This window comes from Solea solea, chromosome 8, assembly GCF_958295425.1.
Source record: "Solea solea chromosome 8, fSolSol10.1, whole genome shotgun sequence".
Lineage (NCBI taxonomy): Eukaryota > Metazoa > Chordata > Actinopteri > Pleuronectiformes > Soleidae > Solea > Solea solea.
The window spans coordinates 16,081,668-16,107,866 of NC_081141.1; the positions used below are offsets into that span (position 1 = coordinate 16,081,668).

The window sequence follows — 26,199 nt, forward strand, 5'->3', positions numbered from 1 at the left end:
TGAAAAGTTATCAAAAGGTCTCACGGATTCAAAAGGGTGTGGCCATGGCAACCATCAGGATTTTGACCATTCGCCACGAAACAGGATGTACCCTGTAAATTGACTGATCGACTCGAAACTTTAGCTGTGACACAAGTGACCCGGAAAACACAAAACCCACAAACACAAGGGAGAACATGCAAAGGCATGATTGCTAACCACTACACCAACCGTGTGGCCCCAAAAAAAGACATGTTACTCTAAATATTTTGAATATGATATATTTAAAGCAGAGGGTCTACCTGGGGCCACTGAGTGTCTAATTTAATCAGGGCTAGTCAAATTAATAAAAGTCAAACTTTGAGAAAAAAGACATTGAAATAATATTTATGATATTTCACAAAATGAATCCAGTAATAAAAAAACTACACAGAAATAACTTAATATTAAGTCGCAGGCCGAATGAAATTGATAGGGGGAATGTGGCCCGCGGGAGACCTCTAGTAAACGTTTACAGAATTTTAATTCATCAGTCAGCTCATTACTGAAAACAGATCTATATTTCACACTGCTTCTCACTTTATATGTTTCAAAATCAAGATAAACAACTCTTTTAAATTGCACTTCATTCCCTTCACTTAATCGGAGCCGAATGCAATGATATGCTTTGTTTCCTAACTGGAAAAAGAAAGTATTTCCATTGTGTAAATGTCATTCAATGTCATTCAAACAGCTGGAGGTGACTAACGCTGCAACATCGCCCTCTTGTGTCCCGCACCTTAAACGACATGTCTGCTTTGGTCAACGGCAGCCAAGGCGAGTCAGACAGTCGATGCGTATGGTTCGCCCGTGGCGCTCGTAACCAGCCAGCAGCAACCAGCCGCCTGAATGTAGATCCGCATGGGCTACTACTATTCCATCTCTCCGAATAACCCAGCGGAATCATAAGATAAGGATCCCAGGATGGTGTTAGTGCATGTCGGATATCTGGTTCTTCCCGTATTCGGCTCAGTAAGAAACCGAGGTACTGTATTAATTCATATTCACGCCGATGTCCAGAAACATGTGCCCTGTTTATCTTAATTTTCACTGCAGCTGTTGGCTAGCTAGCTGGAGCTTAGCCGTTGGCTTAGCTCGCGCTAGCTAGCGTTAATAAAAACCATCCAACAACGGCCGAGTTACTCGCGAACGTGCCTCTTTAATAACGTTTCCATTTAGATGGAATTAATGTAAACCACCGGACTATGTAGTTTTCCGCGTGTAATTGCGTCTAATTAAAACACCGCCGCCGCTGTTGGAGATAAGCTAACTGACTGCTTGGCTCAGTCTATGTCTTGGAACGTGAACGTTCCTCACAAAGGATCGCACACAACGGGCGCGCGGTTAAATCCGCAACCCCCGCATAGACACTCGATATCGACCCGAGATACATTTTAGTCGTGCGATTTCCACCCAAGTCGCATTACGATGCATTGTTATTCACCCCCAACCCCCCTCCAGCCGCTATCCTGTGCACAAAATACCGCAAAATAGACGTAGCCTTTCCAGCCAGTCAGCTTATCTGAGCACGGATGATGTCATTTGAAGATCATCTGCTTCTGCTGTCGCTCGCCGTGTTTTCACTAATTATTATTGTTATCCGTGTCAATTGGGCCAGTGGGTTAATCGATACACCGCCGTTTGTCCCGGGAGAGCGTGCATTTCCGAGCCCATCAACGCATCACTCACTTTATTTTTCTCCTTTTCATTTTCTAATTGGCAATTCAGCAGCAGTTTTGTCTGAAGCTGGCGACTGAATTGCAAATAGAACCAAACAGAACTGTGTGCGGTCACAAGCTTAACAGTGATGAAGCTACAGTGTAACATTAATATCACAACAGTGGCATCAGTGATTTCATTGTGCTTTTATTTCTGTTCTTATTTCCCTGTTTTCATAGTATGGAGGCTGGCTCTACATTCTGCATTTATCAGATCTTTGTCGTCCCCCCCATTGTGTAGCTAATGATCATCTGCTGCTGTGTGGTGTGGCGTGGCCTCTGCCTGTTCTCTGCATTTAGCTGTATTGTGAATCCCTTCTTCATTTCCTCTTTCCATCAGAAGACGACATTGGTATTAAAAAAAGCACCCTCCCCCTTCCCAAGATGTATTCAGCCATAGACTTTTCCATGTCAAGCTAAAACAATAGCTAACACCTAGACCAGAGCACCTTTTTTGTCTTTTTCTGTCAATTGCTGTAGCAGTGAGTTAACATTTTAGCTCTTTTTTTTTTTAGATATCAGTTGAATGTCATTGTGTACCTCCCATCCAGTCGTGATAGACAACATGCTGTAAATTCCTGTAAAGTGGATACATTTTGCATGATCTCAAACACTGCACTGCATCATTGAACACCAGAATTCGGCTCATCCGCCTCCTCTTCACACAAGGTGCAATGTACGTGACTAAAATGACCTATGATTGTTGAAAAAAACTAAACAAACAAATAAGCAAGCATGCACATTGGAGCCACATGCATGGCATTTTGTATTGTTAAAGTCAGCATTGCAGCATACACTACCTGGCCAAAAAAAAGTCGCCACCTGGATTTAACCTAGCAAATAGGTAAGAGCCTCCTGTTGGGTAATTACTGCATGGGCAATAATCTTTCAGCTAGCTACAAGTTATTTAACCCTAACAGGTGCAATGAGTAGCTTCTTATTTCTTAAACAACCATGTCGATAGACACATCCCGTGGTGAAAAATCTTTTTAGATGGCGACTTTTTTTTGGCTAGGCAGTTTATGTTGTAATGTCATCTGTTAAAGTGAACTGAAGGTACACTGCACCTGCACACAACAACCTGCCATAACTGTCTTCATTTTTGTGTAATCCTTTTTGTTCCCTTTGCAAATTTCAAGCTTTGAATCACACTGAATTGTCAGGGCCATTTGCCGTTTAATGGGCAAATGAAACAAGTAATCAAAACATGCTCACTGGTGGTTCATCACTTCCCTATTTTTCCCCCACTAACATAAGGCCAAAATGCTATCCATTTCACAGGGATGCCTATTTTCCTGCACTGCTAAAAAGATCCTCTATTAGTAATAACGTCTTTTATTGTTTGGTTGTGGTCTCTCTTTACCTTTTGTTCTGGTAATAGTACTTTTCAATGCATGGTCACATTTATGATTCATAATTTTTTGTTTTTTTGTTTTTCTACATTGACTAGTGAAAAATCCAATGTAATCTTTCTGTAGTAAAGATGTACCCTGCTGTACTGGAATCATGTGCTGTAGCCAACACGTCTGCTCATTGGATGCCGCTTTTGTTCTTTTTAACCCTATATGGAGCATGGTGGGCCTTGCCTTCAGTCTATGTTGTTTATTTTTGTTGCATGAAATTATACTATGATTACAAACAAAACAGGGAAAAAAATACACAAATTTCACATATACTAATATTTTTCAATAAAGAATATAGTGTTTTTCCTAACCTTCAGTGTGCTTCTTGCTGATTTCCATTTATTGTCCTCCCTCTCCCTTGTCCCTACCTGCCCCCTCTCCACCCCCCACCCACCTCCTCTCCTGCTGTGACAAAGATAGACGATTTCCACGCTTCCTCCATCACAAGGCCTGAATGAGTCTATCTGCTGTCGTTCATGGTGAACGTTTTCACTGAGATGCTTGAAAACGCAGTGTGCTATTTAAAGTCTAAACTTGAGCCTTTGACCCATGGCAGCAAGGTCATCTGTTGTCTGCCCGGCTACACTGACGACCTCTTAAGATGAAAATACTGCTGGAAAGCCATACTGCTTATCTTTCGTGGGTGTGTTAAAAATCATACTGCCTTTCTCAAGCGTACTCCCAGTAAATGCAATGTAGACTTTGCCACATGATTTTTTTTTTAACAATTTCTGCTATTTACACCATAATTCGTCATGTATTTTGCTCTGTCAAAGCAAATCAAACTCAAGCCGTGCAGGAATTTTGCATCACCAGTAAGAACTGCACAACGTTAATGTCTAAACTAGCAGATTTCTCTTAAATTCTCTTGTTCATTTCCTGCCAAATGGACATAATGAAACACAGAACTCACTGCTTCACTGCAGGCTTGCAATGCCTTCCTTTAGCCCAGATCTCCTCAAAGGTCTCTAATCAAAGCTAAATTTGTCACTGTAGTGTCTCAGTCCTACAATCAAAAAGGTCTTTTCAGCCAAAGCACAGTATTAATACCATATTGCACCACAGCACAAGCTAGCCTGTCTTTCACTTAATTCTTGTCAGCAGTCTGTTCTGCACAGTTGCCAAATAGCTGTGGTTGGGGAGAGTAAAGCATTCAAGCTATTTCCTCTAAACTGAACGTTTAGACGGGAGGAAAAAACTTGTAGAGCTATAGTGTATATGTAAGAGTTAGATTAAGCACGTACACAATCTATGGCCACTTTATTAGGTACACGCAACACTACTTTGAGAAGCACCTGGTGTGGTTTTCTACTGTAACACATCTGCTTCAATGTTTAACATGCCCAGAGATGGTCTTTTGCATATCTTGGTTATAGCTGACCATTCTCGTCTGACCTCTGGCACCAGGTTGATAATAAATAAATTAGTCCTTTATCAGTCCTGCAGAGGAAATTCTTTCTCGTTATTTTCTCTTTTTCAGAGTATTCTCTGTAAAACCTAGAAATGGTTGTGTGTGAAAATCCCAGTAGATCAGCAGATTCTGAAAAAGTCAGACATGCTCATTTGGCACCAACAACCATGCTTCCTTCACCTTCTCCATTCCAATGCTTGATTTTACCTTCAGCAGGGTGTCTTGACCATGTTTACAAGCCCAATTTTATTCATTTGCTGCCATGTGGCTGGCTGACTAGATATTTTGTCACCAAGTGGTTCAATAGGTGTACCTAATAAAGTGGCCTGTGAGGGTATTTAGTGATATTTATTTATTCTCCTTTCATTTTGAAGGTTGAAGGAGTTGTATAGACAGACTTGGCACCCAGACAGTATATCTTTATCTCAGACAGCCTGGTACTTAGTGTTTACTTGCGTGAATGCACTGACCTGCTGTCAGCTGCGGCGTTTACAACAACCCAGTTGTGTTGAAGACCATACGCTCTGTGAATCAGAAGACCGGGAGTCAATCCAGAGTTCGGAAAAAGCAATAAAAGAAATGAAAGCTCATGCTTTGTATGCGGCACCGCAAATGGTTGTCATGTTCATGGTACTTGTGGTAACCATCATTTTCCCACCCCCACAGAAGTATTTTTCACCCTAGGTAAGAGGTAGGGCTTCATTAACATGCTATATCACTCACACACACACACACACACACACAGTGACATCACATTTCACCCACAATTAATTCCAACTACTCTCTCCCAACGAGTGCTTGACGACTTCTGCTTATCCTCCACAGGATCCCATTTCAACCGGCAACAGCAGCAACAGCAGCAGCACAGCCATGCTACCTCTTGCCGGCACTTCCAGTTAGGTCCTCAGGCCCCGCTGCCCATGGACTTCCCCATGCCCCACCCAGGGCAGCCACAGTCAGGCATTAACCCCCACCTGGCGCCTCCCGGCCACCAGCATGGCCCTCCGCTCCACCCAACCCTCAATCCTATACCTGCTCCCCAGTTCCAGGACATCCCTGCCCCTCCCTTCCTACCTCAGGCATTACACCAGCAATACCTCCTCCAGCAGCAGATCCTCGAGGCCCAGCACCGACACATCCTGCCACCCTCCAGGTATCAACACAGGTTTACTGTCAGTGTTGCAGTGTCTTTTAGCCTAAGGTCTTTGTTGTGGCATATGGGTCTATTTACAAATGTCCAGGATGTTTTTTTTAATGCCTGGTTATGTGTCTTAGTAGACGCACCCCAGAGAGAGTTCCTCACCAGCCCCACAGATTACGGCCTGGCTACGAGTTTGCTCCACCTCTCCATGTCCCACCTCAGCCTGTGGTGCAACAGCCCCGCTACCTGGCTGAGGGTACAGACTGGTAGGCAACATACCTCTAATCATACCAGTGCAACAGCATTTTTATCAATAGCACATTGTTCTGCAGGTCCGGATTTCCTACTAAGAGAACTTCCTATCTCTTATTAATTGGAAACAATTTATATACTGTATATTGTCATCATGCTTTGGTTTGACTACACTGTCACCTTATTAAATGGGTTTAATAATAAGTTGGAGAAGGGTTCAAAGCAAACCAACTCTTATTAGAAACTAAACTGGCAAAACTAACATAATTAGTTAATAACACTGGAGATAGACTGATATTGGTTTTGCTATGGTCATTGCCGATATCAATCTTAGAAATCAAAGGCCGAAATATGATGCTGATGTTATTTGGCCATTAAGTTTTCTTTTTCCTCCATCAAATAAAATATGACAGTTTATTAAGAACAAATGATACACAAAACTGCTTAACAAATACTAATAATGGGCTGATACCAATGGCAAACAAAAATGGTACAAATTTAGATTTCAGTGTATCTCAGAGCCTTTTCTGAAGTATCTCTTTTTGAGATACATGGCCTGGGTAAAACTGTGGCTTTAAAGGGACATTGTTGCTCTGACAAAAACACAGTAAAAGGTGACTTTTGTGCGTCCTTTTTCCGTTTCTGTCCAGGGATCTAAGTGTAGATGCTGGACTACCCCCTCACCAGTATCACATCCATCCACTGCCACAGCACTATCAGCACTACTTGTCCTCTCCTAGGATGCACCACTTCCCTCGAAACAATGCCTCAACACAAGTGGTGAGCCATGATCGTCTGAGTGAACTCTCAGTGATGCTCCCCTGGTTTTCTGAGATTAATCTCAGTGCCCAACCACCGGGGATGACCTGTGCTCCCATGCTTTCTTTCTTTTGTTTTTTTCTCCTCCTGATTACTGCTGCAGCGCTGACTCTAGCTTCTTTTATCTGTCATCTCCCAGGTTGTCCATGAGATCAGAAACTACCCATACCCCCAGCTGCATTTGCTAGCTCTGCAGAGTCTCAACCCCTCCCGCCACGCGTCTGCTGTGAGAGAGAGCTACGAGGTTAGTGGTGCCTCTTACCCTCTCTCCACTCTCCTTAGCAGACACACCAGTCTACACTAATTTATCACATTTTTCTTAGTGACCAAAGTGCAGGTCAGGCTTGAGTGTGTAAGTGATTGTCTTGCTTCCAGTAACTCTGGGTTCCAGATGCCTCAAATTGTCCAGCTGTCTTGGATCTCGTAACATTTGTTTTCATTTGATTAAGTTGTTTTCTAAGAGGCAGTTTCTGGTCCCTTGAACTATAGATTTTGTTACTGTATACCAATTTATTCTACATAGTCTATGTGGCATTTGGGCTATTTACAAACATGCACGTTGTCCTGTTTTTTTTTTTTAACCAGAAAGTCGAGACTTATTTTCCTGTTGTTTCCTCTGTAGGAGCTTCTGCAGCTTGAGGACAGACTAGGCAGCGTCAATCGAGGAGCGGTACAAACTACTATAGAGAGATTCACTTTCCCACATAAGTACAAAAAGGTAAGGTTGTTTCTTTAAAAGACAGTAATGTTGAAAGTTAGTGTTGGGTCAAGATGTCAAAAGCGAGTCAAAAATCAAAGATTTCCATGAGCATACATATTAGTTTGGTGGTTTTGAAGTGTGCACAATTTAATGGCGGAAGATGACTCATCCAGTTCTCTCTAGATATGTGTGGATGAATGGATTAAAACAGTCGACACTGAACATTACCCAAACACTCAGAAAGGAGCATCAAATCATCAAGTACATCGAGGGAGAGAAGAAGTTAATTGAGTCTTTTCCCTCTGATGCCTATCAGAGAAACATGATTGGGTCACTCCTTTCTCCTTTTTTTAATGTTCTGACTCACAGCCACCTATGGCATAAACAAAACGGTCAGCTGCTTGACACGCTGTAATAATAATAATAATAGTAATTTTAATTAAATCCTGTTTGCTCTTACCCCTGCAGAGAATACCCCAGGACCTGAAGATGTGTCTTGATGATGAGGAGCTGGACACAGATGAGAAGTGCACCATCTGTCTGTCAATGCTGGAGGATGGAGAGGATGTCAGGTACAACCATACATTTATAAAATAAGGATATAAACAATATACTGCAAGTATATCTTGTAAGTAACTATAATTATATATATATACTATAATAAGTATTTATATCGCATAGCCACCACCATGGCGACCCCCACAACAGGAGAAAATAAGTCTTATTTCCTTCTTTACATAAGGCAGCTTTCACAAAGCGGAACAGTGTAAATGGATCTATTTGGAGGAACATAATGTGTGATTGACAGATGGGCGCCTGGTCACAGAGGCGGCGTCTGTGAATTTACGTGTGCAAAGTGGCGCTGGCCCAATCGTGAATCTCAAGGCTTCAAACGAGTTCAGATGCTGGTTGCCATTTGTCTACATGCAGCTTTCCATCACTCTATCACTTTTCTATCGGCATTCACGGTCCCCAAAGTATAATAATAATGCTGCTGCCTTCATCCAGACTTTTCCATGTATATTTAAATATGAGTGAAACGTCCTAATCTACTGCATGGATCACCATGAAATTATGTTCTGATAGAGATACGTGTGGTTCCAAGACAAATAGACTTAAAGCACCATCAAGAGATTTGAATTTGTATAGATCTCCTGTCGATGCCATGACATTTTAGTGCTCAGTCAGTTGTAATCACTAGATTGTAGACTGCTTATACTCTCGTGCTGTGCGAATTTTACATTGGCCCGAAAATCCCTGATGTTACTCGTTTGCTCCGTTTGTGGCTCATCAATGGAGAGGACTCGGACACAGTGTTGTCGCTTAATGTACTTTTATGGCTGTTTGGGGGGAAAAGTCCACATACATACACACTGACACTGACTCCATGCAGGTTTTGCTTCAGGATGGCTCCACAGTCATATAGCCAAAGCACGTTTTCAAACCTAAATTGGTTCTGACACAGAAGTTCAAAGCTTCCCATCCCAATCCCATCACAGGATTTCTTCCAGCGCCTCATCTTGAAAATTCTGCCTGAAGGAAACATTAGCATTTCACAACTCTTATGATGTGTGTCCAACAACGCAAAGTCACTTATTTCAAGAATTTGGTTATTTTCAAAAGAGAATTTATCTATAATAATTACTCCAAGCTTGTTGAATAAGTCGTTTGTGCAGGGAATCTAAAGACCTGGGAATCTTTCTTATAGATTAATGAAAGAAAACATGAATCCTGTGACCTCCTAACAACCACAAACTGTGGCTATAGGTTTTCTGAAGGCCTTAATAAATAGCCGACACGATTCTTTTTTAAACTTCATTGTCAAATCCGAATGTGCATTTCTGGCAGCAGCCACAGTTTCCACACGGTTAAAATCAACTGTGAGCTCTGAAGCGTAACGTGATCACCAGAGGTCACCCGAGACGTCGGCCGGTGCCAAATGTAAACCACAGAACGACAACTGCATCTATTCTCGACACAATCTGGAAACTTGAAACGACAGGAGCCATGAATCACATGCACATCAATAATTCCGAGGCCTTCAGTTTGTTGTAACCAAGCAGTTGTTTCTGTATTTGCTCTCATGTTATTTTACTGTGCAGCACTTTGGTCAATGTTTGCTTTTCCTGTTTCACTTGTGATTATTACCAAGCTTTTTACCTAAAATCACAGCTTTAACATCATTTTAAATTGGTTATTGAATTGTAGGGAGAAAAGTGCCTCTCTTTTTGTTCCATTCTGCACATGAATATCTGTCCTTGCTTTATTGGTAGGTTTCTATGTGCATTTCTGATTTGCACATCAAACACCTGAATGCAAAAATATTGCATTATTTATAGGGGTACAGCTTGATAAGTTGGCATATTAGGAAAGTACATTTATTTAAAATACTGACCGTGTCCCCTCTGTGTGTCTGCAGGAGATTACCCTGCATGCACCTCTTCCACCAGGCGTGTGTGGACCAGTGGCTGGGCACCAGCAGGAAATGCCCCATCTGCAGAGTGGACATTGAGACTCAACTGACCCCCGACAGTTGATAGCTCCTGTCATTTCCTGCAGCTTTGGATCTGGGTCTTGTTATAATTCTCTATTGCCTCCCATCTGGGTGGGCAAGCTCTGCCAAACATCCCTCTTCCCTCCTCCACATCACTCAAAGAGCCTGCCTTCTGAGACAGCTGTGACAGAGGGATCAACCAAGCACACTCACCTACAACACAGCGAGGGACGCGGGGGGGCAGGGGGGGGCGGTTGGGGGGAGCTGATGCACAGATGAGTTGGCTGGACTGAAGGTTGGTTGAATGGACTTAACTGGATGTGAAGGTTAGCAGAGGACACGTGTGAACAGATGTGCTGAGGCGTCACATGTTTCTGTCAGATGTGTAGCCTGTGTACATTTCTCCATACAACCACACAGATAGATAGATAGACAGACAGGGACAGAGGACACTCTGACTACCAACCTCCCCAACGCCAAGTGTGGTGCATTTAGGCCATTTCTCTGCCACAACATCTAAAACCTCCCCCCCTCTCCCAGGCCTGTGAAAAATCCTTTAAGCTGCACTCTGCCCAAGCCCTCAGCACATCTGTACAGAACATTATCAAATGATTAGCATGAGGTTGTTTGGTGTGAACTCTTGTAGCTGAATGCTTGTGGTGTAATGGAGTATAGTACTGAATAAGTATTTACAGAGTAACAGTGTTGTGTAGCAAGCAAAAAGCCTTTTGAGAACTATGTTTGTGAAAAATAAACCTACAGAGAGGGTGAGTACAGCTCTGACAGTGACAATATTCAGTGTGTTAAATCATCATAGGCAACAAGAGAAAGAGCAAAAAAAAAAAAAACGACAACAACAAAAAAAGGGCCAAATCCCCCCCCCCTCCCTCTTTCTTGTCTAACACGGTTTTGGATTTACAGTTAGTAGATGCCATCAGAGTTTGATGCTGAACCCGCTAACTGCAGGCATGGCTTCCAGTGATTTGTGTAGTGTCGTAGTCGAGGCCTCTATTATCTAGAGCGGAGGCCTCGGATGTGCATGCTGTATGGCAGGCTTGGGCTGTGTCGTTAATATTGTGGAGCAGTAGAAACGGGGACTGTGTCTGTGCATGTGAAGCATATACTATGACTCTGGTGATTCCACTCATTCATAGAGGAGGACAAGAATGCACCCAATATCCACCTCCCTCCACCTCTCCCTCCCTCCAGAGTTGAACAAAAGTTGCCCTTAGACAGCGACCCCTCACAAACGTAGCATTTCTCTCACAGTATTTGTGACGAGGATACAAAGAGCTGCTCAGTGGCTCGTTGTCTAACAGCAACTCCTCTGTGTTGCCTCACTCATGATCATGACCGCGATCATGAAAGGGCCGGCATGGGCCGAAGGATGCAGTGCCTGCCTGAGTCTTGCCATCAGAGTTGAATAAGTAAAAATCTGACATTTTTGTCTCACCTATTACCAGAACCTTATTGCCTATCGAACAAGCACATGTGATTTCTATATACAGTGAATTGCCTCTGTTGTGTAATCAGCTCCTTTCATTTCAATCTAAGTTGCTCCCACTGTTTGATTAACAAAAAAAAAGAAAAAAAAAGACTGTCTGGTGTTACAGGGAGAATACAAACTAGTTTGCCTGTGATATGTGCTAGAATGTGTATGATTGTCCCTACAAACCCCCTCCTCTCTCCCCCCATGGTCGTAGTGTGTGGTATTGCTAGAACAACTGTGATGCGTTCAGTGATAGAAGCCGTTTTCTCAATATCATGCATGAACCATGTCGGTGTCGTTCACTTGAAGGAGGGTGAAAGGGAGAAAAAGCCATCCATTTGAAAAATACCAAACAATTGTTCTTAACATTTAGTTCTTATTTCAAGTGTCTTTCATTTCTGCCATCTCCTTTCTTTCTGTTTGTTACTTGTACTTTGTTGCTCACATGCCAATTGGGACATGGCACTAATATGCCGAGTCCATGTCCATTTTAACCATAGTGAAGAAAAAGCTGCAATGCTGCAAAAACATATTTATTGTTGTTATAATGTAGCTTGTGTTTTGTAAATGCACTATATGGAGTTGCCTGATTTTTTTTTTGGTTTGGTGGTGTGGGTTTTTTGTCCTAGATTTTGTGTTTCCTTTATCAGTTTCAAGTATTTCCATGCTTTCTTGTGTATAATTGGAGGGTAACTTGACTGTTTGTGTTGCTTTTTTTTTTCCTTTTTTCTTTTCGTATCCAAACCTCCATCCAAAAAACTAAAGATGGATGAAAATGGAGGTTTCGCTAGTTCACATAGAATGCTGTGATTTAAAGATGCCTTAAGTATTTAACAATCATTATTTATTACTAACTGTAGCTAGCTAGCTATTGTGGTGGAATATTTAATGTCTCTATCTCATAACTTTGCAATTTAATCAATATATTTATTTAAAATAACACAAAATATAAAAAAAAAAGAATACCTCATTATGCATTGGTCGGTGGGGATGCTTCTGCATGCCGTGTGTGTTTTTCTTTTTCAAAAAGGAGGAAAAAAAAATATTAAGGCAATTGTTGAAAAATTGACTGACATTTTCTAGCCAGCATGGTGCTGTTGATCTGGATTACATTCCATTCATGTCATCTCTTGCGTTCTTTACATAATTCTTCTCTTCTTATTGAAGAAATATCATCCCTGCTTTGATCCAAAAGCAGACGACGGGGGAGCAACTCCCTCTCGTCTCCGTTTAGTTTGCTTCTCTTGTACGTCAGTGCTTTGTCACCCCCATAATCAGCCACTGTGTTGACATTTCACCGCTTTATTTTGAACATGTTTGTGATATTCAATCATATCTGGATCTCAATTTAGTGCTTATTATTACTTTAGGATCCTCATTATTACAAGCTGTATTTTGTTTTTTCGGTCTTATGTATTGCTGGCAGTCGCTTTTGTGTGGGATTTTTCCGAAGTATGTAACATGCTAACTTGAGCCATTGATCTTATCGAGCAAACTTCTGGTGTACTGTGGTTATACAATAAATAGATAGCGTGTTTTACACCTGGGTATAATAAGCTAACTATGTTTTCGGTGTGCATTTTCTTATTAATACTCTACTAATCCTGCAAATTATTATAACATGTATTGGATTGGAATGAAGCTGGCTGGTCTTACTACTCTTCTTTGATTTCGTGCTCTCACTGGCCTTACCCACGCCCTCCACAGTGTACCCCATAACTCCAGAGCGAACTGGACAGTAGCCATAGTATTAACTCAAGCTGATGAACCGGAATGAACAGTAGAACTTAAAGCACAAGCTTTTTAATGCATGTCCTTCTCAGGTTTTCCTATGTGTATGTGGGAGTAGCTCTGTAGATGTGTTTAATATGATGCTGTACCTTCTTGAATATTTCAGATGTTTCTTTGCTGCTGAAAAAAAACAACAATGTCGATTATTATTATTATTATTATTAACCTGCCAGTGAAAAAGGGAAGTGGCCATCTTTGTACAACACACTGCTGTTTTGCTGTAACTGCGCAATGTTTTATGATCTTGAGTATTTTATAGAAAAGTAGAAGTATGTATCAATAATATGAAAGCAATAGCTAAATCATAATGAAGAATAACATGATCAGTGAATATTGTGGAAAATCTTTAGATTCACTCTGGGTGGATTTTGTACTGTATTTATTACTAATGATGATGCAAAAAGTTGCATAGCTTAACCCAAACTGTTCTGTCTCTTTTTTATTTATTGTCTTGTATATGATCTTTTTGTATGTGTTTTTCAAATAAACTGCCTAAAAATGCTGACAACTAACATAGTTTGTTGTTTTGTTTGCAGTTCTGTCCTGTAATCATTTAACCCTGACAAATTTGTCCCAAAGGGCAGAAAATGTCACCCAACCCAAAAACTGCTGTAAAAATATTATATATTAAAAGGAGAATTACGCTTTGTTGTAGTGGCTGTACTGTATGTCTCTACACATCTACTTTCCAGGCTCATAACAGAAACCCAGTGACCACTTAAATTGAAGCAACTATTAATAATACTGTTAAGAGAAATGAAGGATGTAGCACATGCTGAGTAAGAAAAGTGAGAAGAACAAAAATAATCTGGTTTATTTTACTCACTGTTTCTCAATCCTGGTCCTGGGAACCCACTGCCCTTCATGTTTCAGAAGTTTTCTTCGCTCCAACACACCTGATTCAAATAAATGGGTTAATTGTTTGCAGAGCTTAATGACGAGCCGTTCATTTGAATCAGGTGTGTTGGAGCAGGATAAACCCTGGTTTAGGTGTTTCAATACAGAGTGGGAGTGAAGTATTGTTTTTGGTGGCTGTGTCTGTCTGTGCACTATGAGGCTTGTTAGAATTTGTGATAGACACACACGTTGCCCAAGGATTTTGGCCCTGATGTGGATTTGAATACACTGCAGTCAGATGCTCTACAGAGTCTGTTATACATATAGGCCGACAGAGGCTTGTTGCGTGAATGGGGTGAAGTCTGCCGTCTCTGATTGCCTTGTTGTGCAGGTTTAAAGCTCACAGCTGATGGTTGGTTCCAGTTAGGTGCAGGGACCAATCACAAATGACTCCATTTCATTTAGCTTGAGACTCAACAGAACAAACTCCACTCTCTCTTTTTACCACTAATCTTAAATAAACAAACACAAGTCTTTAACAGATTACTCAAGAAACATCTCGCGCTGAAATCATTAAATCCATTTGGTGTCACAGTGTTAGTATTTCTCTCTGTGCCAGTTTTGATAAGATTATCATAGGCACATACACATAGGTGTCTATGTGAATGAATTTGTGATGCGAGCCGATTAAACCAGAGAAATGTTAGTATTTTGTCCTTGAATTTATTTTTATTTATTTATTTTTGACTTTTATTTTTCACTGTTGAAACGCAACCTCTGTCAAATTAGTCATTAATCACAATAATACCCAAGAATAGCTGTCACTTATTGACACTTGTAAATGGGTTTTAAGACTCTTTAATAAGGGCTTTTTTGACACTGCTTAAATAAATGCTTTGTTCGCCACTGCTGTAGGTGTCGAGTGACTACCAAAAAGATGCATGTAATTCAAAAACCAACAAAAAGAGCAAAGTAAGAAGAAATAGAGATGCAATATTTATTGTGATGTATTTTCTCTTTTGGTCAACAATCAAGTCTGTGTCATTTTGTCAGAAAAGGAAGCAAATGACTTTTTCTGATGTTGGAAGGAGTTGGCACAAGCTTAAAAAACACTGGTGTCCTTATTAAAAAGTTTAAAAGGTCCCTTCATTTTAATCTTCTTCTCCACAAAGCTAAAAAAATCATGAATGATCAAAATGTCTCAAAGAACATACCCTCTATTTGTCTCACATGTCCTCTTCCTCCTAATATCTTGGGTAGAGCACTCGCTGAATCTGGCCGTCTGCCTTGTTTTTGTCAAGCCACTTTCCACACAGGAAGATTGTTGTGACAGAGTTGGCTGTGTTGGTCACCTCCACACACTCTAAATACCACCCACTGCTGGAGCTGCTGTTGTCGTGCTCCACTTTGACCCTCAGCAGCTCCCCGAGATCCAGCATCTCCATGACAAAGCGGTCCGCATGCCCTCGCTCGAAAAGGTTGCGGAACTTCTGCTGCAGAGCGCGCTTGCCAGAGTCACCATTGACGCCATAGAGGGTGATAAAGACGTTGGCGTCTGTACCGGCGCCTTTGACGTCCCCGGTGATGACGATGATTTCATACTTGACGGGAACGAGGTTGCGGACTTTGCTTGCAAAGCTCTCAACGGTTTTGTAGCACTCAAATGTTAGGAATTTGTCCTTTTTGGCGGCCAGTGGGATTTGAGCATTACACTGGAAGAAATATCTAAACAGGGCATAGTTTTGGGATTACAACACTTCTAACAAGATTATTTTTGTACAATTGCAAACAAAACAAAAAAGTAGATCCACTTACTTGTTTCCCAGCTCCTTTTCCGTCACCACCACCTCCATCACATGCCAGAAGACTTCATTCTTCACCTTTTTGCCATCTTTCGTTATGTGACCAACGCAGATTCCAACGATTTCTCCCACGTGCTTGGATGAGAACTCAAACGTGTCAGTGGCACCGCTGCGAGGGGGCAAAACGAAAGTTTCATCAGCTCGTAGAGTGTAATAAAACAGTGTGCTGTTAAATTCACTGGTCTGTCAGACAACTTTTTCTTTGTTCGTCTCAAGGGTTTAGCTCTCCAGAGAGCAGAGGCTCGCAGAACAGAAAGTGAAGCAACAAGATAAAAGAGGCTAGAATAACAAAACCTAGGAAAGAGAGGAGATTATATAAGGCAGCATAACATAGAGATTCCCTTTGAGGATGTACCGTAAGAACTTCTTTTTCTTATTCTCCAGAACAAACTCCTTGGAACGAGCTTTTCTTCCTTCCAACACAATCCAGGCATTTTCTGTGGTGGAGACGTCGCCTGTGTTCGTGGCAATTTCATATTCTGTGGGATAACGGAGGCACATTTTTTGGAATTAGCAGCAACTCTATTTATTACTGATTAGTTTTATAGTTTATAATCATGCCCACAACAGATTCCATCATTACTGACTGGTTTTGTCACTGAGGTCTATAGAGTCGTTGTTGGCACAGGCCAGTTCCCTCATGATCTGCCCATCGTCTTCATTTTTCGCCAGCCAGCGGTCACAGGGGAACCGAAAAGTCATGTCCATAGCCTCGTCCCTCACGTCAATGTAGTCAAGGTGCCAACCAGCACAAGGGCCTATTTATGGCAGAGGCAAATAAGTCAACTGCGGTTTTAATAATTAACAAAAATATTTTCAAAGCAATCATCAGATTTTTTTTTTGTTTGACCTTTACACAATCAAACTGTTACTGTTTTATGGATATAATGGTAAAGTATGTTTTTTTTTTGACATTCCCATACTTACTGCATACTGCATTAGTGAATTTACTGACAATAGGAATTGCTTGAAGTTATCATGATTAGAGTTTTTCAATGCATTAAAAAGCTTAGAACAGAATTAATAAAACGACCTATTGATCTACTGCAGCTTATAATAGAGTAGATAGTGCCTAAAATTTGTTGGATATCACTGTTTAAAAAGAGTTTAAATGTGTGTAAAATGTACATCTCAAATGTAACATTAAATTTGAGAGTTGTTGTGCTGTTTGCTTTCCTCCTCACCTTTGTTATCGTGCCACACTCGGACCTTGGACAGTTCACCTAGACTGAGCATGTCAGGGAATCTGAATACATCCTTCATTTTACGCTCAAACTTGTTCCGGTTGGTGCTCTCCTTCAGAGGCAGCGTCCCAGTGTCTCCGTACTCCCCGAACAAAATCAGAAATACGTTGGCATCAGTGCCGGCGGCTGAAACAACAGAAGCATTTGGGTTTGTTTTCCGAATACTTTGACAGGGTAATTAATCAGCAATATAATAGTACAAGTACAAGTGCATCTTTAACACACAGTGTAGAAATATTGTGTCACATGTGGATATTGTTGTTACAGCCATATATCATCAATCAGATTTAAAATTAGTTTTTGTCCTCTTTAAAAACACAAACAAGCTAAGTGAAGACTTCACTAGTGCCAAACCTGGGTCGAAGGACCTGAAGGACACATGCAGCCGGTGACGAAGGCTTAAAAGTCACACGCCATTTATTTGATTTACCTCCGGCGTCACTCGTCTGGACGTTGATGGTGTAGGTTGTTTTCTCCACCATCTCCTCCTCGTCCACCACAGCTGCCAGCTCACACACCTTTATCCTTCTTGGCCCTTTGGTCTTTGACAGCCAGTTCTCATACGTGAACTCGTACACTTCCTCTGTGATCAAGTTCTGCATTACGATCTGAAAGCATTTATTAAGACGTGGTTTTCTTGAAGCTCAGGAGACATCACTTATTGTCCCTTAATACATTTTGGGAAATCGATTTGAAAATGTATATTGCTTCAAGTCTGAACATGAAAATAAATTTAACATCAAAATCAAATGTAGCCGTTTCTTTGAGTTTTGATACAGTTGCACAAATATTACTTGTTCAACCTTACACTTATTTGTGTTTATATAGAAATCAGAAGTTAAAGTGCATGTTTTTTTTTTTAATCACAACAGCCACTTTTGATGACAGCTGGCATAATTAAAAGTCATTCAACAGCTGTAGATAGTAAAACTTAAGCTGGAACCCAGTAATTGCACTGCTAAAGAAATCTGTACCCAGTGGTTACACTATACTCATATATACATGTATTTTTTTTTTTTACCAATAATGATATTGCACGTTTTCCTATATTTTGGTATATCTATCTGAAATTGTGTTTGTGTTACCCACACTGTCAAGAAACCAGTCAGGACGATTCCCGCTGCCATCAATCCGAACTCTGATCTTCTTCAGAGGTGCAATGTCATCAATCTCCAGGTTGAATGTGTCTGCTTGGCCTCTTTCAAACCTAAATGAGAACAAAACATAATATATGCATTTTGCATTTGTCAGCTTAGGATAGGAATAAAAAAGTTCTGGAAATGCTATTTGTTTTCTTGGCGAGAGTAAAAATAGACGATTGTCCACTCATCTGTTTGTTTGCCAGCATGTTGCCAGATTCACTTTAATTTAACACAAATGGAGGAACAAGACGGAAATAACTGTGGAGACTGTCTCCAAACTCTGTTGAGAGGTAATCAAATCCACCTACCAGCACAAAGATCTTGCAAATATTATGGAAGATTGTTGTTTTCACAACCAATGTGTTAAATAATAGGGTATAATGTTTTAATCCATGAGCTTTAGAGGTCAAGATGACGAGCTGATATGTGTTATTGGTTAACTGGCTGCAAGTTGTAGCTTCACACCACAGTTTCACAGTCTTCACATTTAGGTCTCTATAGAAAGCAAATAAGCTCATTTCCAAAAATGTTCGTCTATTTCCATCTGACAGGTCCCTTCTTGAAAAGAGATAAGTACAATTAAAAGGTCACTGGAGGACTGACCTGTCCCCATTTTTAGGCAGGAGCATTTCCTCTGTGCTCCCGTTGGCTCCAAACACAGTCAGGAAAATGTTGGTATCAGTCCCTGCATACTGAGTGTCACCTGTGACAACCGTGGCTGAATACATAACCTACAAATGCAGGAGATAATGCAGTTAGAGGAGACACAGATTCTGTTTATATATATATATATGTATATATGTATATATACACACACACATATATGTATATATATATATATACATACACACATATACATATATATATACATACACATACATACATATATGTATATATATATATATATATATATATATATATACACACACATACTGTATAAGGACATAACATCCTATCCTGTATTTAAGGTGCAGTGTGACTCACTTTGCGGATAATGTTGATGGTACTGGCATCCAGAACATTGAACAGTCTGGCAGTGAGACCATCTCCCCTGTCTTTAGCCAGCCAGCACTTGCACGGAAAGATGTACTTGATACCTTTCGTTGGCACGGCAACCGACAGCTCATCCACCAACCAGCAGCTCTCTGGCGTGACACCATTATGGCCGAGCTGAGCAAGAGAGGGAAGAGAAGGCAGAGGAGAGAGAGATGGAGGGGGAGGGTAGAAGTGGGAATTGTCATTTGCGTTTGTTTGATCTAGGCTCCAGAAGACACTTACAGACTTCATTATCCTGCATGAGAATGGCTTTATTTCAATTTTTTAACATCAGTGTGTCTGAGGAGGCAGCAAGAGAAGAGATGCATTCACAGATTTAGCAATGCAGACAGTCCCAGATTCTCACTTCCACTCTCTTGATCTCTCCTACGTCAGTTCCGTAGGACACAAAGTGCTCCATGGAGCCAGATGCAAAGAATTTCTTTCCCTCTGGTAGGTCCAACCAAAGTCGCTCTGTCTCTCTCCCTGTCTCAGTGGCGCCCATGATGATGACATAGGCCCTGGCTGTAGTGCTGGCATCATGTTCCAACCCCGTGGACAAAGTGAAGTGATAGGGAATGACTATGTGAAAGAGAAAAAAAAATGATATTTATTGTTTTCTTTTTAAATTAATTTAAAGTACGTTTTGCAGTATCTGTTGCTGCTGCAGCAAGCGTTACTTTCTTTTAACTGAACTTATTTTGAGTCACAGAGTTCATGTCTGAAAATGGCTTGAATGAGAGTCAGAGATTGTGCTCCTGACATTCTCTGTACTTTGCTTTTCACATACGACAAATGCAGTGGTAGATTGTTTGGGTAACATGTGTTTACAATAACAGGAGAATCTCTGAAGGATCTAGTTGAGGGAGAGGGAGCTGGATTGAGTGTTCTGTGCTCACTGAACAGCAACCAAAGATTACACAAGTGTATTATGCAGATATTACAGTGCAGTGTATTACAGCCAGATACAGTTCAGAACGTAGATACATAGATATGCAGCATAGCTGTGCACTGCATACAGTTCAATTCCTAATACCATTTGCAAGCCAGGTGCATTTGCCCCTGTGGATTACTATAGAAGGGCAGAGTTCACATGTAAGAGGAAATAATGCTTTTCTGAAGAGAAAACAATCACTCAGCACTATCTTACCTTAAAATAGGTGAGACTAACAAAATCCCAATATCAGGAGCTTTAAAACAGACTACTTTAACAAAAAATTCTGGTCTGCATAAATTCAGTTGATAGTTTTGTCATCCTATTTTTAGTAACAATAAGTAACGGCTAACTGGTTACCCAGTATTTTGGAACATTTTTTAACAGCTGCAATTTTTTAATATGAGTTATTCTCTTCTCCTGTTCTTATCTATTCCTTAAAAAACATGAAGAATAGTGTTGTTGCCTTACTTGGACCCTCTTCCTCCACAGCAGCTTTTTTCTTCTTTTTCTTCTTGTTGGCATTTCTGTCCAGCCCCATTTTGGCCTGAGCCATCTTGATTGCAAATGGATCAGTGCTTCTTTCACCTTCATAGCCCTAAACCAGACAAATAATGTGCTCATTTCCATTTCAGCTGCAGCAGCAGCAGTTACAGCTAGAATTTCAAAAAGCACATTTACATGACATGAGAATAGAGATTCACCAAGTGTAGAGTCGAGAGCGGAGAACAGAAAGAGGTAACTTATTTCAAAAATATATTTTTGGTACATATTTTTGGTTCTAGCAACACTCAAGAGCCAATTACACCATCTGTACCTGAGGCTGTACAATTAATCACAACATTATCAAAAACGCAATAAGAGCAAATGCAACATCAGAATAAAAACCTTCCTCTAGAGATGGAAAAAAAAACATTTTATGTATATTTTTCATGAAGAAGATAGAAAAAGATCATTCACAATTCACCAATTATGAAACATATTGTAACTGCAATATCTGTCAAAACACTAGCAATATTTTTTCCAAATCATGCAGCTCCATCTGTTGCCAGCAGAACTCAGAGAGAGACTGTCTGTGTGAGATCACATTCACTGGAAATATTCAGGAGATTCAGCAACACGTCAGCCTGCTCACTATGAATTCTCCATATAATGAATAGCTCTTTTTACATTACATAGATCGTTTACTAGTAGGCTGGCAGTGCAGTGGTGCCTGTGTGACAACAACTTAAATCTCTCTCTCTCCCCCCACCTTGACGAAGAAAGTCCTGTCTATGCACCCGTCCTCTTTCTTTTTCGACAGCCAGCGCTCACACAGGAACATGTACACCTCTTCTGTGTCCACATCCAGCACCTCCACCTGGTCCAGGTTCCAGTCAGGCCCCATCATGGAGTTGTCATGACGAATGTGAATCTTAAACACTTGGCCCAAATCCACAGCCTCGATGGAGAACTTGTCCACCTGAGGCACAAAGAATGTAAAAAAACCTCAACATTTAGAGCACAAAATAAAAGTGACAACGTGGCACACATTTCCGAACATACCGCTCCCCGCTCAAACTTGTTCTTGTTGCTCTCAGATTTGGCAAGTTTGCGCTCTCCTGTGTCCCCCAGGTCTCCGTAGATGGTGAGAAAAACATTGGCATCAGTTCCTGCTCCATACATATCTCCTGTCCGCACAGACACCTTGTATGAATGAGCTGCAGGAGAAGAAACAACTCAGTTATAGATCAAGAACCTGAATGCAAAATGTAATAAGTAAATAATGGGTTCATGGTGTTACAGACATTCCCTATAAAACTGCATCTGAACTGAATAACTTTCAGTCCAACAGTATTTGTATTTATACAGTGTAATGCATAGTTTTACAATTCCTGTGTCAGCTGTTGCTCCAACCCCAGAATATAAGGGTACAGACGTACAGTTAGTCAGTAAAAAACAATAGAATATTAATATACACATACAGTATAATATACAGTGAAATTGAAAGACAGACTTTTTCAAGGCCACTTTGATCAAACTAAAGACCTTAAATTCATGAAATGTCACCAGTTAGCAAGTCCTTAGTCGCAGAGCAATCAATACGTGTGTTTGTACAAAGAGGATTTCCAAACAGCAGATGAAAGTGCGAGCGACCAGTATGAGACATCTAAGCACAATTCATGTGTGCTCAATCACAACTTTAATAACATAATTAACAGTAACAGCTTTATTCTTCATGGGATTATTTCTTATCAGTTTGTCTTTTCCCCACTCTCGATTCCTTTTCCTAGGTTTATTAATATTCAGGGTGTGCTCTCATAATGAAGGCAGATAAATGGTGCCATAGTTCTGCTCATTCTGACCTCCATTTTACTAAAATACATATTTGCCAAAGACATTTTATTGTGTCTGTGGCATTTTTAAGACCTTTATATGCTGGATTTAAGGATTCATTGTAATTTTTAAGTATAATTAAGACATTTCTGTAAGACTGACAGATGTTTAAGGATATACAGACACCCACCAGTCTGTGTTTTCCTCACTTTTTATTTTCAGAGTATTATTAAGTGCATTTGTTCCTTGTGTTTGCTGTATATTGTTGTCTGTTCTTGCCAGCTCGCTGTCTGTTTATCCACCAGTCTGTTTTTCTTCATTAAATTTGACTTAAGTGTGTCTGCCTGCTCTTGTGCTCTTGTGCCTCCCTGTGTCCTCAGCTCCAGCTGTTGCACTTAACTGAGGACGAGTAGATGTATAGTCACATTAAAAAGGGACTTCATGAATGCTCTCAGTTGCATACCACCACTGAAATCAGAGTACACCTACTTTCCAAAGCGTCCTCCACCTCAGTTTCTGTCGTTTTCAGAGTCCCATCCCTAAGGAGTTTCTGTGTGATGATATCTGAGGGGACCAGCTCCCTCACAGTCTCACCATCATCTTCAGACTTGGCCAGCCACTGCTCGCATGGGAAAATGGTTGTCTCTGAACCCTGTGATCAAAAACATGCATATCCCCAAACTGCGCATGATTGCGTCTGTCTGACACTGACGGAAAGCACATCTGACTCAGAGAGATGCGTGTGAGCCAAAAGCTGTGAAATTATTGATCTGTATGGCAATGATTCATTTATTCACTCAGAAGTAATCTCAGTTGGTTACTACCTTTCCTTTCCTGAGTTGTCGCCTGATCTCCACTCTGTCCAGGTGCCATCCTGGGTTGGTGCCTCTGTTGTCATGTCCTATTCTGATCTTCTCTATAACATCCCCAACATCCTCTAACTGGAAAAAAAGTCAACACAGTCTCAACTCAGCTACAGCCACTGTCTTCAACGGTGTGTAGTTCAAATCTGCAGACTCACCTCTACAATAAACATATCCTCAGCTCCCCTCTCAAAGTACAGACGTCTCTCCCTCTTGTTGACACACAGGTGTTTCTGCTGTGTGCACACACCCTTATGTCCATACAAGGCTATAAACACATCAGCGTCTGTTCCTGCTGCAAACACGTCACTGGTGTATATCTTTATCTCATAGGGCACAACTGAAAAAAATCAGAGGGACAGATTAACATGTCTGAAGATGGAAGACATAAAAATACACTTAATAATCGGTCTCATACAGCTAAAAATGTAATATGAACTCAATGATCCCATGAAAAATTTTATCTTTACATACTGTGATAACATTTTGATACAATGTACATATTAAGAGGATTTTTTTTACACCTTTAAGGGTGTTTTAACAATCTCTATTCATGCTGTGTACATGAATAGTTTTTGATATTAAAAAAGGATTTTCTCAAGATGCTCATACATTTTTCTATGCCTAGTTGGCTGAAGGTGACCTGTTGTAGAGCGAAGTGGAGAGGCGAGACATGAGACCTAAGAACATTTTATTATAACTGTAGTGATTAAAAAACAGCATTATGGCTGCAGTGTTTGGGCGGCTCCATGTGTGTGCATTTTGGGATATGTTCTTATATTTAAATTATTTTATTTTTACATCCTTCCTTTTATTTCTAATATATTTATATATTGGATAGTTTGTTATGTGCCTGACACTGTGCTGCTAAAGGACATTGATGTCCCTGTTTAAAAGAAAGTCCTCCACATGGCACATTATGACACTTACAGTCTGCATGAAAGCACGAGTGCTGTGAAAAGCGTCCTCTTTAGACAGAGCACTTTAACACTCAGCGAATGCTTCCACATTAGCTGAGGAAAAGCAGCATAAAGCACTTTTACAGGCAGCTTTCTCAGTCAGTGCTTTGATATACGATCACGATTGTGCAGAGTAATTCTACCACACTCGTTCACTCACATGGCATGTAGAATTCAGTCTGTAGGTCAGCGGGATACAGGTCCCTCACTACCGCCCCGTCATCCTCGTCCTTACTCAACCAGCGGCCACATGGGAAGCGTAGTCTCTGACCCTGCGAGGGTGCGTCAATCTCAACCCAGTCCAAGAACCAACCCGGGGAGCCCCCTAATGGTGAACAACAATGTTATTATTCACTTTTATACAGTGTGGTGTTTGTTTTTGGTCTATGGAACTTTGCCTTTCCCCACCTGCGTTGTCGTGCCCAACTCGAAGCTTTACCAGATCACCCAAGTCCACGGCCTCCACAGTGAACTCATTGATCATCCCCTGTTCAAACTTGTTCTTATAGGTCTTGCAAGCCTTCAGATTGACGATCCCTGTGAGTGACATGAAAATTGGACTGGCGTAGGGACATTGCACATGCATGAACATCAACATGTAAATATGCCAGATAAATCCTTTAGCAGGTTAATGGGAAAAAGACAAAATACTCAAGCACATACACTGAAGGGTGAAAAAAGACAGAAAAATATAAACATGATAACAATATCAAGAACTATGGACAAGCAGCATAGGTTGTGTTCCAGTCAAAGGTACAGTGTGTAATTTCTGGCTGAAATGGTTTTCCTTTGTCAGAAACTGAAGCTAAAATACTAACTTTTCACAATTTTATTGCATACTTTTGGATATTTTTTGTGTTATTTTTCTTTCTTTATTTCAAAATTTGGGTGCCATTTTGCACCACTACATATTTACAACAGCCCACAATGGACAAACTAAACATCCTCTTTTGAGTTTTAATGCAACTGGTTACATAGATTATTCAACACACTTGGGAGTGAAGGGTGAGGTGAGGGATATTCAGATGCAACTTCCCTGATAAATATTACAATTTTACATATTGCACCTTTAAATAAGACATATTGGCAACCCCATAAACTTGTGATGTACCGAGGCAAAACAGGAGGTAGGGATTACGAGTTTCAAAGTGATTAAGGGGCCAATATGTAAAGCGGCTGGTGCTTAGGTCCTCATGCTAAGCAGCACATACATACGGTACAGATACTACACTACATTTTATATATATGTAAGTGCAGTATATAGCATCTCACCTGTGTCGTCATTTTCACCAAACAGGATGCAGTGTACGTTGGCATCGGTTCCAGCATACTTCTTTTCTGCGGTTTTTACTTTAACGGTATATGTGGTCGACATGGCTGTAAGATACATTTTAAGCCGTCAGTGCATTTGTCCTTTTCGTTTCCCCACTAACACATGGGTCCCTCTTTCCTCCAGTCTACATTTGCATGTTTCACCAGCACTTAGATTAATACTTGAACAAGGCTCCCTTTTATCTTCCCTTTACTAAAGACATGAACCAGCTTTGAAATTGTTACATTTCTGCTCCAGCCCAAGTGTGGCGGCCCCCTCCTCATCCTCATCCTGCCTCATGAAGGCCTCATCCACAGGAACCAGCTCTCGTGCAACCTGCCCATCGTCCTCATCCACAGCAAGCCAGCGGTTACAAGGGAAATAGTACCTGCAGACACAGGAAATGCTTCAAAAGCTCATGTACACATGCTTTTATATCACTAACATCAGTTGTATGAC

The 26,199-nt window shown here is 40.8% G+C and overlaps 2 protein-coding genes across 7 annotated transcripts in view; one reads left to right on the forward strand and one right to left on the reverse strand.

Annotated features, from left to right (window-relative positions):
* The first annotated feature begins 774 nt into the window (after positions 1 to 774).
* On the forward strand, positions 775 to 10,199 carry ark2cb (arkadia (RNF111) C-terminal like ring finger ubiquitin ligase 2Cb). Of its 6 annotated transcripts, none has more exons than XM_058635561.1 (9): positions 776 to 1,003; positions 1,917 to 5,234; positions 5,376 to 5,703; positions 5,826 to 5,957; positions 6,594 to 6,723; positions 6,902 to 7,006; positions 7,385 to 7,480; positions 7,931 to 8,034; positions 9,882 to 10,199. In XM_058635561.1, the coding sequence occupies exons 3-9, from the start codon at positions 5,471 to 5,473 to the stop codon at positions 9,997 to 9,999; spliced, it is 918 nt and encodes a 305-aa protein (XP_058491544.1). In that variant the 5' UTR covers positions 776 to 1,003; positions 1,917 to 5,234; positions 5,376 to 5,470; the 3' UTR covers positions 10,000 to 10,199. The 6 variants fall into 6 exon arrangements, with proteins under 6 accessions (XP_058491541.1, XP_058491542.1, XP_058491543.1 ...); XM_058635562.1 differs by having other exon boundaries at positions 1,917 to 3,782; XM_058635558.1 differs by having other exon boundaries at positions 775 to 1,003; positions 1,917 to 5,703; positions 5,829 to 5,957.
* A 4,736-nt stretch (positions 10,200 to 14,935) lies between these two features.
* loxhd1b (lipoxygenase homology PLAT domains 1b) overlaps positions 14,936 to 26,199 on the reverse strand; it is a 29,736-nt gene continuing 18,472 nt past the window's right edge. Inside the window, exons 23-42 of the mRNA XM_058637135.1 lie at positions 25,986 to 26,128; positions 25,701 to 25,805; positions 24,837 to 24,965; positions 24,589 to 24,753; positions 23,628 to 23,809; positions 23,431 to 23,547; positions 23,096 to 23,258; positions 21,836 to 21,990; positions 21,543 to 21,752; positions 20,762 to 20,888; positions 19,724 to 19,938; positions 19,306 to 19,491; positions 18,925 to 19,052; positions 18,269 to 18,386; positions 17,610 to 17,787; positions 17,120 to 17,305; positions 16,523 to 16,693; positions 16,291 to 16,414; positions 15,889 to 16,044; positions 14,936 to 15,798 (exon numbers count right to left, since the gene is read on the reverse strand). Of these exons, the coding sequence (XP_058493118.1) occupies positions 15,318 to 15,798; positions 15,889 to 16,044; positions 16,291 to 16,414; positions 16,523 to 16,693; positions 17,120 to 17,305; positions 17,610 to 17,787; positions 18,269 to 18,386; positions 18,925 to 19,052; positions 19,306 to 19,491; positions 19,724 to 19,938; positions 20,762 to 20,888; positions 21,543 to 21,752; positions 21,836 to 21,990; positions 23,096 to 23,258; positions 23,431 to 23,547; positions 23,628 to 23,809; positions 24,589 to 24,753; positions 24,837 to 24,965; positions 25,701 to 25,805; positions 25,986 to 26,128 (3,439 nt within the window). The 3' untranslated portion in view covers positions 14,936 to 15,317. The remainder of the gene's footprint in view (positions 15,799 to 15,888; positions 16,045 to 16,290; positions 16,415 to 16,522; positions 16,694 to 17,119; positions 17,306 to 17,609; positions 17,788 to 18,268; positions 18,387 to 18,924; positions 19,053 to 19,305; positions 19,492 to 19,723; positions 19,939 to 20,761; positions 20,889 to 21,542; positions 21,753 to 21,835; positions 21,991 to 23,095; positions 23,259 to 23,430; positions 23,548 to 23,627; positions 23,810 to 24,588; positions 24,754 to 24,836; positions 24,966 to 25,700; positions 25,806 to 25,985; positions 26,129 to 26,199) is intronic.

Excerpts from the sequence above, each read along its gene's own strand:
- ark2cb (XM_058635557.1), top strand. The coding sequence starts at position 5,258 with ATGCTATATCACTCACACACACACACACACACACACAGTGACATCACA. Across the intron at positions 5,704-5,825 it reads CACATCCTGCCACCCTCCAG|TAGACGCACCCCAGAGAGAG; the intron begins GTATCAACACAG and ends TATGTGTCTTAG. Across the intron at positions 8,035-9,881 it reads GAGGATGGAGAGGATGTCAG|GAGATTACCCTGCATGCACC; the intron begins GTACAACCATAC and ends GTGTGTCTGCAG.